Raw genomic sequence first — 17,293 nt, 5'->3', positions numbered from 1 at the left:
GTGCTTCATAGAGGATGGAAACTATTATAGGACCTGGAGGAGATGCACTGTCAGGAGTCTCACAAGCCGGCTATGTGATGATCATAAAATAACAGCAGCTGGAATTTTCTGAGTGATGCTATATATGAGGCTTTGTTCTGTTTTTTATATATATTCACTTAATCCTCACAACAACAAATTGAGATAGATTCTGTTATCCTCTATACTATTATTACTAGGAAGCCGAGGCACAGAGAAGTTAAGGAATTTGCCCTAGGTCATACAGTTGGAAAGGGGATTCAAATGTAAACAGACGGGATTCAGAGCCTCAAATCTTAAGGTCCACCTTGCTGCTAAATAACCTCTAAATAGATACAAGTATTAGGTGTCTTAAAATTTCACACACACACAAGCAGAAAATAGACTGTTTCTCCACTTTTTGAAAGAAAGGCGCTCTTAAAACTCGAGGTATTAGAAGAAAAGGACTTTATAAAATTTTAAAGTCTCTGAACAATGGAAAAATAACAAGATTAAAATAAATTGGAAAATGGACTAGGGGGATATTTGTATGCATTGTAATAGCTTAAGGTTCATTATCTACTGGGCAAATGTATAAAGAACTAATTATAATTTAAATTAAAAAATATCAAAACTCCAATAGATAAGCAAAGAGTAAGAATAGAGAATTCACGTAAGAAAATATAAAGGGTAAATTATCATAGATGAGTATATGTAAAAGTGTCCATCCCCAGTAGTAGTCAAATACATACAATTTGAAACAATAAGGAAGGATCAACTTATAATCATTCAATTACCAAATTAAGTCACGAAAACATCCAGTGCTGACAAGATTTCAGTGATCCTTTTATACTAAGCACTGCTTGGTGATACATTAATTGGGAAACAGTTTCAGAAAGTAAATCGGCAATATACTATTATTATGTAACCATGAAACCATTTAGACTGTTTGACTTAGCAATGCCATCCCTCAGATTATAAAGAGATTATTCAAACGGAGGTGAAAGATGGAAATATGAGAATGTTCATTGTAGCACTTGCTATAATTGCAACACAATAGGAAATGACCTTCACGTCTTCCTTAACGGACTATAAATCTCATGAAGGCAAAAATATTGTCTATCTTTTAATCTTGTGTCCCCACCACTAAGCAGTGTCTAAGACATGGCAGGACTACATAAACATGTGTCAAATCCATCAATAAATTAGCAAACAAGACAATAAATGTCCATTAAAAGATAAAACTTAAAAAATTACAGTCTAAAAATAAATAAATGAATAAATTACAGTCTATCAGCTCAGCAGGATATGGCGCAGCAGTTAAGAGTAATAATTACAGAGACCATGCAATAGAATGCACCCATTCCTACAATACGTGAGAAGAAGCAGATTTTTCAAGTGGCCCGTGTGCTCTAGTTACCATTAAAGAGACCCACCGGCCTGTGGCTGGGACTAGAAAGGGACATGAAGACGGAAGGAATTTAAAAAAAAAAGAAAGAAAATCCAAAGGAATAAAGCCCCTGACATGGAACTGTGGGTGCATTCTTTGATTTGTTTTCTCTTTAAAAATTATTCTTGGGCTTCCCTGGTGGCACAGTGGTTAAGAATCCGCCTGCCAATGCAGGGGACATGGGTTCGAGCCCTGGTCCGGGAAGATCCCACATGCCGCGGAGCAAGTAAGCCTGTGCGTCACAACTACTGAGCCTGTGCTCTGGAGCCCGCGAGCCACAGCTACTGAGCCTGCGTGCTGCAACTACTGAAGCCCGCGTGCCTAGAGCCTGTGCTCCGCAACAAGAGAAGCCACCACAATGAGAAGCCCGCACACCACAACGAAGAGTAGCCCCCGCTCGCCTCAATTAGAGAAAGCTTGGGTGCAGCAACAAAGACCCAACACAGTCAAAAATAAATAAATAAAATAAATAAGTTTATTTAAAAAAAATGATTCTTTAACGTTTTTATAACATCATCTTGTGAAAAAATTAAAAATCAGAACTGAAAAAAAAAAAAATTAGGTCCAGGCCTAATTTTGAGTAACAACATAAATCATCTAGGGGAGTTTGGCTCACCAAAAAATCCTTTTAGTACCAACTCCTATTTCATTCCAGAAGAAATAATAATAAAAGGATAGATCATATCCACTAAGCATACTCAGTGCTGGGCTTGGAGCTTTACGTCCAACATGTCATTTAATCCTTGTAACCTATGAGGTGGATGTTATTATTATCCCCAGTTCACAAATGAGAAAACAAAGAGTCAGTGATTGAGTGGCTTGCCATATACAAATAGCTGTGAAGGTACAAAGATGTGGGGTAAAAGCAAAAGTAGTACCTCCTTTAAAAAAAAAGACTAAGATAGGGATGAGTTTCCAACTTTGGCTTTGTGATCAGATCACAAATCACACAAGAAACCTGTGGCATAAGAGGGTAACAACTATTCCAGCTTCCATCACGAAACAGCCCTGAGATCCTCACAAGACAAGTCCAATTAGCAAATGTAGAAGGAAGGAGAGAAACAGAAAATCATCACTGGCACACTACAGTTAGTTGTTGCAGGCAAGATTTACTGAAGGATACTGAAATCAGTGGGCAGAAGTTGGAGGAGAAATCAAATATTTGCATCATTGCAAATTATCTCCCCAAGATATCTACAAATTAGAAAGAGAAAAATATTAACTTTACATGGGAGAGACCTAGTAGAAACCATCTTCACCGAGTGATTGAGATCAGCCTCACCAATAAGACATACTGACACTATGTACGCCACATATGATACGCTGAGAAGGACATATAGCATCTGGGCTATCCTTGCCCCAAATGCATAATCTCAGTCTATTCACGAGAAAACAGAAGACAGGCCCAAATCGAGGGACATTCTACAAAATATCTGACCGGTATTCTTCAAAGGTATCAACGTCATGAAAGACAAGCAAAGACAGAAACCGTCCCCGATTGAAGAGGACTCAAGAAATATGACAACTAAATGCAACGTGGGATCCTGGAACAGAAAAATAATGTTAGTGGAAAAAGTAGTGAAATACAAATAAGGTCTGAAATGTAGTTAATGGTCCTGAACCAACACTGATTTCTTAGTTTGATAATGAGATCGTGGCTATGCAACTTTTCTATAACTCTACAAATATTCCAAAATAAGAAGTCTCCCCCACCCAAAAACAAAGATCACTGAGAGCAAAGTCCTATCACTAAAGTATTGGCTCAGCTATGCAAGCAAACTACTTCCCATTTTGACCACTTCCAATTTCTTGAGTTCCTTCCTACCTGGTGAGCTAGTTTGATGGAATCTGGTAGAAAGACTCCTGGGTTTGGAGCCAGGAGACCTGGCTTTAGGCTCTGACTGCTTCACCTACTACCTGCTTGTCTGGCCTTGAGCAACTTATCACCTTGTCACAATCTTGATGTTCTTTACTATAAAATAGGTCTAATTATCCCCACTCCCACGAGGTTGCTGTGAGAATGGCAGGGGAAACATAGTAAGTGCTCAATAAAGGTTCGCCATTCTGGCTAGTGTTCTCAGAGAGGTTTTGTGAGGGGCTCGTGAACACGGATGAGAAGTGACTTTGCAATCTCACAAAGAAGCATCACCAGGGGCTCATTTCTGTGGCCGTTTACCTGTGAGTCTCCATCCAGCGCTGCTTGGGCATACATCTGCACAGACAACTCAAGGTCTTGTGATTGGTTTTGGTGACCATAGTAGTAAAGGTCTCCCATTTTCAAATATGCTGCAGGACAAAAAGGACAAGTAGTTTTATTTCAGACCGACCTTTTAAATGATTGGCCCATTTGCATGACTGCGAGTTTTTCCCACCAGAATCTGGATACGGGTACATCTTTAGGCTTCCTTGACGTGGGGAGGGAAAAAAAGATTATTGCACTGAGCACTCCCATTTCTAGACACATTTTCTTGCTTCACTGGGTAGCTCTCCTAAATGGGTCTGTTTGTGAGAATCATAGTCTGCAACATCACAGCCCCAACAGCCAAGGTTGTTTGGGGCACCGAGATTTTGCTGCCTGGGTTTGATGACTGATGTGTATTTCTTTACTCTGTTTAAGCCATATATGTTATCTTTCCTCTGAGGAAAAAGTTTTGTTTGAGTGTTATGTATCACTCAACGTCCAATCAGAATAGAATCTTCTTCAGGTAGTTCAAAAAAGGGATTTTAACACTGGGAACCGGTTACCAGGGTGTTGGAAGAGTTGAAAGGGCAAATGCCGAACAGTAGGCAACCCAGAGATTAGCAATGCAGGAAGCCACTACCTTCCTAGACCTGGGGGCCAGCTGAGACCACAGAGGATGGACCGCCAGACAGGAGTTGGAACCATGGAAATGCAGCCATTGCCAGAGACACAGCCCAAAGCAGAGAGAAGGGGAGAAATACTTGGGCTTCTCACCTCCTCCCACCCTGCAATTTCCTGCCAGCGCCTCCCATTGGCTGAAAATAATCAGATGTCACTGGGCAAAGGAGTCTGGGAACTGTAGTTACTGAAGGTCAGCCCTCTATCACACAGGGCAGAGCCAGGAAGAGAGGGAATCCATCTGAGGGCAAAAAGGCAAAAAGGCTGGCGCAAAGAATCTCTCCCGAATAGCTTTTTCTTTTGAATTCTCACTGATTCCTTAGAAATGATGGTTCCAAGCATTCGATAGACAATGGATGAAGAGAAATGTATTGCTTGAGATTGAGAGCAGAGTTTAGGGAAGATCTTAATAGCCGAGATTTTTCACTCGGTTTCTTAATTGTTTAGAAATATTACACCACACAAAGCTGTTAGATGTTCCCTGTTACTAAAGATTAAAAGCCTCCAATGCTTCAAGTTAGCACCCATTTCTCTATACATACCAAATGAAGGAGCATCGATTTGAAAAACAGAGAAATTATAGTATCTCCAAACACAATCAACATCCAAGTACCTCTTGGCCAGGTCCTAAGGGGATGAAGGGGGAGAAAAAGTTAACTCATTAATATTTCTGCCAAGTGATTAATTTTGCCTCCGTAAAACCCAATTCATTATCCTTAACCTTAGAGCTTCTAGTCTGAGGAGAATACATTTACTTACTGGCCTCTCCTCACAGATGTGAGCTACATTTGTCTGTGACACTTCAATTCCAGTTTCTGCTGCTAAAACATAATACAGCAAAGCTTCGTGCCTAAAAATAGATGATTAATAATAAATTTCATCGGAGTGGCTCTTACTAATACTCACAGAGAGCTTTATATTCACACGTAAGAGGGCACAAAATAAGCAGTTTTTTTAAAACCACAAAATCATGAGGTTTTTTTTTTTTTTTTAAAATAAATACTGTTGTTAAAAATACTGCATGCACTGATTTATTTTCTCTCTTAAAAGGCTGAACTCACAGATAAGGTTGGGAAGCTAGTTGATACAACAGCTACCTCTACTGGCCGAATGGTACGTTGCGTGCTGGCTGGGGAGCTGTCTATTAGCTTTGGGTCCTTGAAATCCTTCCATCTTCCATCCTCGCTTAGAGGAGATAAGTGGTATTAAGAAAAAGCTCTGCACTTTTGGGTCCTGTTTTGCGAAGGGCTTTATGGGGCTTACGACTCTGAACAAGCTTAATTAAAGCTGAGCTTCTGTGGTACATTAGAAGTTTGGCAAAGGAGAGGCAGTTTGCCAGGGGCTTGATACCAATGGCCAAAAACACATCTGAAAAAAGTAAATATTCGACACCACTGGTAATTGAATAATTGCGAGACAATGAGACCACTTTTCATTTGTTGAGACTGACACCTGATTCATAATACAGATAACGGCAAGAGCTTGGGGAAAAATGGACCTATTCCTACAACCACTGTTAGTGGGAAGCCAATTAACGTGATAGCTAAATGTGAGGACTCTTACGAATGTACATACCACCTGGCCCAACAGTTCTGCCCCATGAGGGTTTATTCTAAGAAACAATCAGAAACATGTGCAAAGATTCTGTGGCAACAGAGGTCATGGCAGAGCTGTTTCTATGAATTGGGGGAAAAAAAGAAACAAATATCTGAAAATCAGTGACTAGTTCAATTAACCCATGGTACAGCCACTTTCAGACGAGGCCCATTAAAAATGATGTTGAAGAAGAGTATTCAAAGACGTAGAAAAATGTCTATGCCAAAGTTTCCACTGTGTAAAAAAAACCAAAAAAAAAAAAAAAACAGGATAAAAAACAGTGCAATTTCATTTTCGTAAAACAAAAATAAAACTGAATCCACACATGTACACACACACGCGAATACATATATGCAGGAAAAAAAAAATCTACCAAAACGCTAACGGTACTTATCTCTAGGTGGTGAGAAGGCAAGTGATTTTTACTTTCTTTTTACTTCTCTGATTTCCTCCATTTTAACCATAAATTGTTGTTTCTAAAGCTTATTTTCATTGTCCGTAGCTAATATTAAGAGCTATTTCTTAATTTTAGCTCCATCTAGGAGATGGTTTAAGAAAGGGTGGGGGGAGGTTGGGTTGGGGGAATAAGTAAGCAGATCCAAACGTCATCTTTTCTACAAGGCTAAAGCATCTCCTGGCAGGCCATCCCGTGGGGACAGAGGGAGGTGACTGGGGGGTCAAATCAGGACAGGCAGACCTTCAATCAGACATACTGCAGGTCACGGCCATGTGGCTGCTGAGTGCGCTGTTTCCTGGCCTCTGAGATACCCAAGGCAGCCGACCAATTAGGCATGACTCATGCTAAAGAGACAAGGCTGGCTAAGCAGATTCCCCTGCGAGGACAAGTCACATCAGAGAACCACAACTGCAACGGCAACAACACAAAAGACCCCCAGACATTTTCTTACATAGCTTGCAAGTATCGTGTTTGGTGACAAGAATCCTCGGAGCGGACCCCAAATGGGGGAACTAAATTTGAGGGAAGTTCGGCAGAAAGACTCCATCATTCTACAATTAGGTCCCGTTCCAAAGGTCTTATAATCTCAAACACTCAGGTTTGCCCCAGTGCCTCAGTTTCCCCCACTGGATGGATGAGGGAAGGAGATGGTGTAGACTTGCCGGCCCAAGGTCAAATATCAGGTCGGCTCTCTCTGCTGCCATAACTGGATGAAATGGGGTTCATATGACTGCAATGTAATAAAATGAGGTTTTCTTAGATAGCAGTTGGGCAGACTGTTAGAATTTTGGAGCGGAGGACACAAGGTTGACGCTTCCTGTAAGAACAGTCACTATGATAAATTTTATAAAGACAATACCTTGCCTCTCAAGTTACTTGGAAGATGGGGGAGAGAAGGGAGGAACACATTTTATAGGAAGACTTCAATTGACCAATTATTGTATAAGCCGGGAGGAAATCTCACAGAATTCTCAAGTATTTCCTTTGAGGAAGCACTGAAATCACCAAAGAGATGTCTAAAAATATTGATGTCAATAGAAACACTGAACAGAAATCCACCTCTGTCTTCCATCTTGCAGAAGCCATCAGCAGAGGCCGTAGACTCTAAAACCACCACCATCTGTTTTCATATATTTAAGTGTGAACTCTAGGCAAGGGTCAGAACACTGAAGAACAGACTTTCTCACCTTAAGACTTTGGAGACATGACACTTCTGCAGAAACCCTATCTGCACTTAGCCTCCTAGCAGTTTGCTCTTACTTGTGTCTCAACTGAGTCTGCCTGAAAATATTAATTACAGATATTTCTATCCTTATATTCATGGAATAAACATTTGCTCAGTATGTGCTCTGTGCAGGAGGACCAAAGCCACAAAACTGTACTGTTCTTCTGTGAATTTCCTCAAGGTTTAGGAAGCTACCAGAGGTCAGCTTTATTTCCGATGCACTGAAATGAAATAGTCCCCAGTCAGTCATTCTGATGGGGGGTGGGGGGCTGGGCAGGGATGCAGAGAGGAGGGGATTTAGAGTAAAGGATGTGTGTAGGGGCATACTTGCTACCCTCCCACTTCAGACTCAGCACATCCATTTATAGAACTTTTATAATGATACTTCTTAATAATCAATCCTTTGGCTGCTTTCTGTGAATTGTGAATTGAGTAACTCTGAGCAGTTTCTCAAACAATTCTATTGTTTTCTCTGGGTTCTTTTCTGCCAATGTCTAAAGCAGCCCAAACTGGAAGGATAAAAAAAGAATCCTGGGGTCTCAGTGGAATTTAGGACCCTGCTCTAAGGCAAAAAGATGAATCTCTTTCAAGTGGAATCTTGCATGCCTGCTTGTCTTGCCTCAAGCTTACTAGAATCTGGCTAACCTCCGGGGTTAATTAAGTATTTGGGGTATATTTAAGACAAAGGACAGTAAAAGGCTTAGCTCACAGATGAAACACAAAGAGGGGTAAGACAGAGAGAAATGAAACAGGACAGGCAACCTCTCCTTATCGGACTTCTCCTGGTGTCAGAGGATAGCCTTGGGCATGATAACATTATCTTCAGTATTTTGCCTAAACAGCAAAATGCCCTTTTTTTTCATTCACGCTCCTCTTTTAAACTATCCCGCATAAATCTTGGAACAACACAGAAAAACACAAGCTCATCAAACTGACACATGTAATTTGAAAATAACGTCCAGAATAAATTCACTCACAGAAAATGAAAAAAGGGGATGGACTTGGGACATTGATGGATGACTTAGTTCTATTATAACAAAATAGATGGGACCCAAAAAATTCCACCTTTCGGTGTGGGGAAACCAACGCTCATATATTTCCAATTTAACCCCTGAGGCATCTGAAGGCACAGAGAGAAGGAAGAGAGAAAAGCACTTTGTCTCAAATGTATTTTGACAAAGATAGTCCCACTATAATGGATACTAAGTGTTTCTTCCTGTTGATAGGAAATGGTCTCAAGTCCAGATTAAGACATATCTTTAACAATACTTAGCATCAGCATCAAAATTGGCAAGAATATGAAGAAACATATTTATATGCGGTTGATAGGACCGTACATTGGTAAAATATTTTGGAAAACAGTTGGCATTATCTTGTAAAGTTGAACATACGGTTAGCCTGTGACCCCACTCCTAAGTTCATATTTTAGAGAAACTTTTCCTATTTGTGGCAGGATATGCATAAAAAATGTTCATGGCCACATTGTCCTTATAAAAAGATGGGAAACAACCCAAATGCAAGTTATTATGAGAACTGGTAAATAAATTGTGGTATATGACAGCAGTGAAAATGAATGACCTACAGGTACATGTATCAAAAGATACGAATCTCAGAAACATCAGGTGAAGTAAACAATAACAAAAGAAAGCAGTGAAGAATTATATATAATATGATTCTAATGATATGAAGCTCAGAAACAAGTCCAATCTATTGCTTAGGAATATATCCATATATAGCAAAACTATAAGGAAAGCAAGGGGCGGAGCAACCGTAAGATTCAGGACAATGGTTAGTTCTGGATATTGGTGCCATGGGTGGGTTTAATATGGGAGGAACATGCAGGGGGCTTCGACAGTTCATTTTCTTAAATAGGGTGGTAGGGCTATAGGTGTTCATTTTATTGTTCATTTATGCTCTGGAACTTACATACATATCACCCACTATTTGGTATGTATCAATTACCGTGTGATAAAAGAAGGGAAAACAACTTACCTGGCTCAGGTCACAGCTCCAGCTCAAAAGCTCAGCTCCTTTAACCTGGATTCTGAACTAGCTCCCCCTTTGAGGTTCTCCCTTCTCTTCACCATCGTTCACAGAGGTTTGGTTAGGAATCTCGGAACCCAGCTCTGTCATGTCACTACCCTCTCCCAAAGCCATCAGGGGCTCCCCACTGCTCCAGAAGCTAAGTAAAAAGTATATGACCTGCTATTTAAAGTTCCATAATGCAGCACCTCTTTGGTCTTGTCATATAGCACTCCCTTTTACAAATTTTATCCTCAAGGTAAACTGGTGGCTTAAAAATTTCTAGACATACGCTGAATTTTCCTATTTCTTTGTTTTTGTTCCTGCGATTCCCTTCACTAGAAGTGCTGTTCTCTGCATGACTAAGTGGAAATTCCACCCATCCCCCAAGGCCATATCATCTGTTACCTCCATTATAAAGGCTGACCTAAGTCCCCCAAACCAGGTAGCATCTTTCCTTCCTCCAAATCCCTGATGCTCTTTATATACTGCTCATGGCTCTTGAGTTACAGTTCTATTTGCCTTAATTCATTCTCTCAGTAGTTTTTGAGTACTTCCCAGTTGCCGTTAAGTGCTGGGCACTGGGATACACATCACAGGGCAATCAACAAGTAAGCAGCCATCATGACCTATCCAAGGACAAAAGGGAGTAAGGAGTTAAGCAGGATTTCTGGGCAGAGGGAACAGCAAGTGCAAAGGCCCAGAGGTCAGAGAGAATATGAGCCATCTGAGAAACTGTTTAGTACCAGGAAGAGATGAGGCAGCAGGCTTCCCCAGCCCTACTTGTGGCATCCCCTGCAGCTATGGCAAGGCACCCTGCATTTAAATGTACCCACTAAAATCTGCTGGACTCAACCCAAACTCACCAACAGTGTAGAACACATGTAATCCTTAGCTCCCCCTCCCCCCAAATCAATCATGTGATGTGGCTGAATATTGTAAGAAAGACAGCAGGCCATGAAATCTTAATTCCTCTTGACCTTCACAGCAAATTTTTAAATGTACTCCCTGAAGTGCTTTGTGATTTTAAATTCAAAAGTCGGCAAGAAAGATAAGCTATTAGCAGATATTCTCTTTGTGGGAAAGTGTCAGACATCTTGGGGTGTGTGTGTGTGTGTGTGTGTGTGTGTGTGTGTGTGTGTGTGTGTGTGTTGGGGGGTGTTTACAGATATGCTCTCCCTTTGGGAAAACCCCACATATAAACATTTTGATATTTGAATGCTTAGTTTCCCCTAAGAAGTTGTGGGGAGTAAAGGGTGGGAAATTTGGAGGATGAGAAGTAGAAATGGGCAAAAGTCAAATTTGGGAAAAGTTCAAATTTCATGAACTGAAGCTCACTTGGGAAACAAATAAAACAGCCCACAAATTGTAAGGTGTATCAATTGGAAAGTGATCATTTCCTTAAAAAAGTTCTTTCTGATTATGCAAAGTAAGGCCACAGATGATAAACTTTTAAAGGATGATGATAATAAACATTGTTATTCAGTGCTATTTTCCCTGGGCTCATTTTCCCTGAATTCCCTAATTTGAGATTCTCATTCACTGAGGTGCTATCTGTTGATTACGTGGGCACCCATGGACCAGAGAAGAAAATGGCACTCTCTTGGACTTATATTTTAATTTTTAATTGAGGTTCGGATCCGAGTAGGATCAGTGATAGGTGTGCTCTAATGTCTTTGAGGCAGTGGACCGATGGGATATGTGCTGATTTGCATATCTTTTTTAGTTATTATGGAAATACCCAGATCATTTAGGCAATAAACGAGCCAAGAAAATATGGCCCAAGGAAAAGTAAGACAGAATTCGAGGGCTTACAGAAGAAAACAGAAAGGGACTCAGGTAGAGCTTGGAGAAGTGCGCCCTTATTTGTAAAATCAAGTAACTGCAAATAGGGGGCATTTACAAGTCCTCATGTGCGGGGTCTCATCCCATTCAGCACAGGATGAAATTTGCTAACTCCATCAGAAGAAGCTTAGAAAGAGTGAGTTTGTTTGGCTGTGACACTGGAGGTCTGGTAAGTGACTTCCAGAAATCCTAGGGAAGATGCGATAAAATATCTACCGGAAGATGTAGCCTGAGCCCTAAACACGCTGCTTTCGCTCCTTCCCACAAACAAGGTGGAAATCCTGGACTTTCTGTGGCCTGCCAGTGAGAGGCAGAGGGTCAGCTAGGATCCCCTGTGCTGTCTCCAGACTCTGAAAGCAAGAAGAGCAAGCTTGAAGGGAAGAGAAGTCAACGTATTCATGTGTCTCTCAATGTGATGAATGCGGATACTCCCTCTAGAGGACTAATTTTTGTGTATAATTAAACATGGAAATGCTATGTTTTCTAATCAACAGCCAATCAGTCGGTGATACTCTGAATATCATTACCGGGAGGCTGTGATTTCCCTGCAAATTGCTTTTTCGGTTTCATTTTAAGAGTCCATCTCATAAGACTACACTGACAGATTGAAAGGTAAGGACTGAGAAAGTTCAATCTAACTTACCACGAGCCCTCCAGGTAGGCGTTGAGGCCTTTGCGAATGACGTGGCCCAAGTAGCCATTTTTCTCGGCTACATGCTTTGTCCATCTGAAAAGGAAACAGAAGAGAACATATCCAAACTATGGCAAATTAAATAATTGCTTTTTACTTCGTATGATTTCAATAAATCCCACTTGGGGAATATTTTGCTTCTTAGAATTTTTATGGAGCAACAAACCAGAACTGAATGTTAAGAAGATAAGGAAAGATACATTTTGAGAGCCTTGCATTCAGTGCCGTTTCTAATGAATGCTTAGGAGTTGTCATTTTGGGGAAAAAAAGATGTGAAAAGTACCTAATGAAAAATGTCTACTAACATGGAAAAAGATAATCTTTATTTAAAGAGTTCTAGCAAGTTGATTTCAGCAGGACAGCTCTTCCTAAACAAAGACTCCAAAGAGAGACATTGCCAAAAAGATTAAATCAATAGAGTACCTGATGGGTGTAGACATACCGAGAGGAGATTTAGACGATGGAAGGAGAATGTGGAGATCGAGTACATAGAAATGATAAATACACAGAGAGAGCTAAGCAGATAAATAACAATAAAAAATAATTATTATTCCATAGAAAACAAAAAGTTATGCAAGAAAGAAAGAGTAGTCACAGTATACTACATGGCTCAGCTATGAATAGCGTTAAATTGTCATAATAATGTAAACACTGATACCAATCCAACCAAACCAGTGATATATTTATGGGGAAGATGGGAGAGGGCAGGAAGCATGGGCACGCAGGGTAGCAATAGGTGGCAGAGTGAAAAAACTATATCTCTCTATCTTTCCCAGTGAGACATCATTAGACAATGCCTATAATGAGTATAACAAGAAATAGTGGTTTAAGCATGTTATTTAGACATAGAGGCAAATAAAAAAGAAATAATTAAAAGATGAAAAGTGATTTATTCCAGGGAGCAGGAAATGGAGTGTGTGGAAGGGAGGCAGAGATTCCCTGTTTTTTCTTGTCAAATTATTACTTTTTTAAATTAAATTTTTGTTTTTAATTTTTGTCTTTTCAAACGACTTGGCTTTTTATGTGCATGAGTAACTGATAAAAATAAAGATGAATTTTTTAAAATGCAAGAAAGGGCTTCCCTGCTGGCGCAGTGGTTAAGAATCTGCCTGCCAATGCAGGGGACAGAGGTTCGAGCCCTGGTCAAGGAAGATCCCACATGCCGCGGAGCAACTAAGCCCGTGTGCCACAACTGCTGAGCCCACGTGCCACAACTACTGAAGCTCACCCGCTCTAGGGCCTGCATGCTGCAACTACTGAGCCCGCATGCCACAACTACTGAGCCCACGTGCCGCAACTACTAAAGCCCGCACACCTAGAGCCCGTGCTCCGCAACAAGAGAAGCCACCGCAATGAGAAGCCCGCGCACCGCAACGAAGAGTAGCCCCCGCTTGCCGCAAATAGAGAAAGCCCGTGAGCAGCAATGAAAACACAGCTCAGCCTAAAATAAAAAAAAAAATTTTTTTTAATGTGGAAAAAAAGAATAAAAGAAAACTCTATTTTCTCAGGCATGGTGAACATAGTAATGAATATATGGCTTTCCCTTCATATGCAATATCTGGCAGGTTCTTACACAACAGCCTTCTCGGGATCTCGAGGGAACGTCTCCAGGTTGCCTGTGATATAGTAGAGAGAACACCACAAGGTTCCTTCTATGTGTCCGCCTTGTGCAGCCTTATGGAAATATTCACCAGCTAACGTCTGTAAAGAGATGAGCAAACATCAGTCTCATTAGTGAGAAGTCCTCCCGGGCTGGTTTCATCAGAACTAAGGTCCTGAGGCACTTAACGCCTGATATCATCACAGGTTTATAACTTCTAACATCTCTAAGAAAACAAAGTCAAGTTCCAGGAAGACAGCCAATCACAGAAGCTGGCCTCTCTACATGAGAACCTTGACTGCAGCTATTCTGGTAAGTTTACCCAATAAATAAGATAACAAGACACTACGAATATCATTATCACCTTATCAGATCCTCACATAACCCCTGCCAGCCAGCCAGAAGACAGCATCAAAAGTCGCACCAGGTGAAACTTCAGGCATTTGCTTCCCTAACCTTGCTTAATACCTTTTTTCAAACTCAGACACAAAAACTTCATTTCCAGTAGGAAGGTGAGAATTAGAATATGACAATAAAAAATCCATTCTGGCAGATGTGTGGGAGGACTAAAAGACATTTGCAATGCATAAAATATACAGCTTCCTAGTAGTCAGAGAGAGGCGGAGGGAAAAAAGAAAATAAACACTTAGACGGGTATACATTCCACTGATTACTATTATTTTTCCCAGGCAGTTAACTGCCATTTTTAAGTATGGGCTTTGGAGTCAGACAGGCCTGGGTTCAAATCCCAGCTCTGCTCCTTACTAGCTGCGTGACCTTGGGCATGTTAGTTAATCTCTCCAACTAAGAGAATAACTCAATTTCTGCAACTGAAAAATGTGGCTTCTGAGAGTAGCTAGCATGAAAGTATGGTGTGAGGATTAAATGAGATAACGTGTGTTCAAGGCTTGGCATGGTGCGTCACAAAAAAGAATTTTTTTCTGATTCCCGACCCCCAACTCTGATGCTAGAGCTTGCCCATCCCATTAAATGCTACCTTTTCTTCCAATCTCAATAAATGCTGAACACTCAGGGGTCATCCTGACTCCTCTCCCTGCCTCACACCTCACGTCCAATCATTGTCAAATCCTAATGCCTTGACCTTCAAAATATACCCAGAATCTAGTCACATCTCAGTGCCTCTTCTGATACTGCCCATCCTTTCTCACTTGGATTCAATGCATTAACCCCCTTGCTCTTGCTCTTGTCTCCTCCAAGCCCAGTCTCCACCGGGATCCAAGAGGAACCTGTTAAAACACAGCGTCTCCCCGCCCTGTTCAGAGCTATCCCATCTTGCTCAGCGTAGCTGCCTCCTTGACGTGATTTTCCACCTCCTTGCACCTTCCTTGCTCTCTGGTCCTGCCAGTTCAGCCTCCCTGCTATTCCTCAAGCACACCAAACCTGCTTTCTTCTCTGGGCTTTTGCCCTGGCTGTTCCCTCTTTCTGGGATGTTCTCCCAGACATTCACAAGACTCCTTTAGGAGTTTGTACACTGTCACATTACCAGAGAGACCTTCTCTGATCTCCCTTATAAAATAGCATCCCCCAATCTCTAGCCTCTCGGTCCTCCTTATCCTGCTTTATTTCTCCCTATAATGCTTATCCCACCTGCCCTCATACTATATGTTTGTTTGTTTATTATCTTTCTGCTCCACTGGAATGTAAACTTCCCCAAAGCAGGGACTGTTTTGTCTGCTGCTGTATCCCCACTGCCTGGAAGAGTGCCTGGCATAGGGTGGGCAATTCAGTTAATTTGTTGAATGTAATGGTACTCAGATTATTATTACCATCATCAATATTATTATTAATAACAAGGGGCTTCCATTTCACATGGGGACCAGGTCTTGACTCCACTTAAGTGTATGACTCCAAGTTATGAAACCTTTCAGAGCCTCGGTTGCTTACTCTGTTAAATGGACGTAATAACAGTAACTATCCCAGAGGGTAGTTAGGATGACATGGGATGGCACACAGGAAGTGTCTGTGAGTGTCTGACCTAGAGGAAGTGTTCGGCAAACATTGAAGATTGTAATTGTTATTTACATTATTATTAAATCTGGTCTCATACCAGGCAACCCTATTTGGACCCAGCTTTCTTTGCTTCCAGTAAGATCAGTCATCAATCTCCGCACCATCTCTCTCTCATTGTCACCTTGCATCATCTCCCTCTCCTCTCCCCAGCTTAGGCTTCCTCCTCCATGAAGCCTTCCTGACTGCTTTGGCCTTCACTATTTCCCCTTTCCAGAACTGTTTGGGTCACAGCAATTAGCACACACTTGGCGTTGGGCTAATGCCAGCCTTTGCTCTTCACCATCTTGTCTTCCTAACTGGGCGCTTGAGTTCCTCAAGATCACGGTCTGCGTCTTGGGTGGTGTCTGCACCACCCATGGGGCCTTGTCTGGGCTGGGCATACAGCACACCTGCTTCATGACTAAGTGACTGACCAGCTACACAGCTGGTCTCAAGTCTTACTCACTTGATTCCTTCCAGGAACTCCTGGGAAAATGCCATCCAAGTACAGGACTCCAAGATTGTATGATGCATCTGGGTTCCCCATTTCTTCTGCTTTTAACCAGTACTTAGCCGCTTTGGCATAATTTTTCTTGAATTTGTGGTAATACCATCCCAGGCCATTGACTGCCTGATGCAATCCCTGGATTTTAGAACAACAAGAAAGGAATTCCTTTTTTTTTTTTAAAACAAAAACAAAAAAACCCCAAACCCAGAGAGAATCAACTGTTATGAAAGCATTCTGCCTGAGTCTGAGAAAAACCTTTCCTGCCTCTTTTCTGGGGGCAGATGGCATTAAAGAAAAGCTAAGTGTTGGAAAACATGAGGCTGCCTCAGTGTCTTCCCAGGAGGATTTCACCCGGCTGCTGCTGGGATTTCTGCCTTCCAGCTCAGCAGTGATGCTGGCCCCCAAATCATCTCTCAGCCCCTATGGGCTCTTATACAGAAGGCCTCTTACTGTCCTGCAGTATCAACAATGTCCTTGAAATTCATGACCACTCAACTGTGACAGGAGGCCGGAAACCTGCCCTGGCTGGGATGATTTCTAGGTGACCTGCCTGCCTATCTTTTGATTACTCTGCCCTGAACACCAACAAACCCTCTGTGGGAAGCAGCCGCAATGGCCTACTTGTAAAGCACAGGTGCTGTGGGACTGCTTGGCATCCCAGCTCCGACAGGCAGGGTCTGGTTGGGGCTGAGGCAGAGGGGAGGGGGGTGGTCTCAGAACTGTGTCTAAATTGGGACGGTACCACAGAAGGCCTGGTTCATGTGAGTCTAGTCTTAAGCCTCCTTGTTCTTGCTGATTCATGCTCTCAGGGCCCTGCCTCTGCTCTTCCCAGATGCTCCCACCCTCTCCAGCCTGGTTGTTGAAGGCTCAGGAGCCCTGCAGGGGTGTAAGTGTGCAAACCTGGGCATTCGGTGCTCTCACTCCTCCTTTCCTGCCTGATCCACAAGACCATGGACAAGCAGGGGAGAAAAGGACTGGAGAAGCAAACAGTGAGTGCCCTTGCCTCTGTCAGACAGGTTAAGTTAGGGTCCA

The 17,293-nt window shown here is 41.9% G+C and overlaps 1 protein-coding gene across 1 annotated transcript in view; it reads right to left on the bottom strand.

The window, feature by feature from the left end:
- SEL1L3 (SEL1L family member 3) overlaps positions 1-17,293 on the bottom strand; it is a 95,068-nt gene that overhangs the window by 10,275 nt on the left and 67,500 nt on the right. The window contains exons 15-20 of the mRNA XM_065877794.1: positions 16,220-16,396; positions 13,717-13,844; positions 12,096-12,179; positions 5,067-5,157; positions 4,850-4,934; positions 3,624-3,733 (exon numbers count right to left, since the gene is read on the bottom strand). Of these exons, the coding sequence (XP_065733866.1) occupies positions 3,624-3,733; positions 4,850-4,934; positions 5,067-5,157; positions 12,096-12,179; positions 13,717-13,844; positions 16,220-16,396 (675 nt within the window). The remainder of the gene's footprint in view (positions 1-3,623; positions 3,734-4,849; positions 4,935-5,066; positions 5,158-12,095; positions 12,180-13,716; positions 13,845-16,219; positions 16,397-17,293) is intronic.

This window comes from Phocoena phocoena, chromosome 5 (genome assembly GCF_963924675.1).
Source record: "Phocoena phocoena chromosome 5, mPhoPho1.1, whole genome shotgun sequence".
Classification (NCBI taxonomy): Eukaryota; Metazoa; Chordata; class Mammalia; order Artiodactyla; family Phocoenidae; genus Phocoena; species Phocoena phocoena.
The sequence above is the reverse complement of the archived record's forward strand: the minus strand, read 5'-3'. Positions and strand labels throughout refer to the sequence as shown.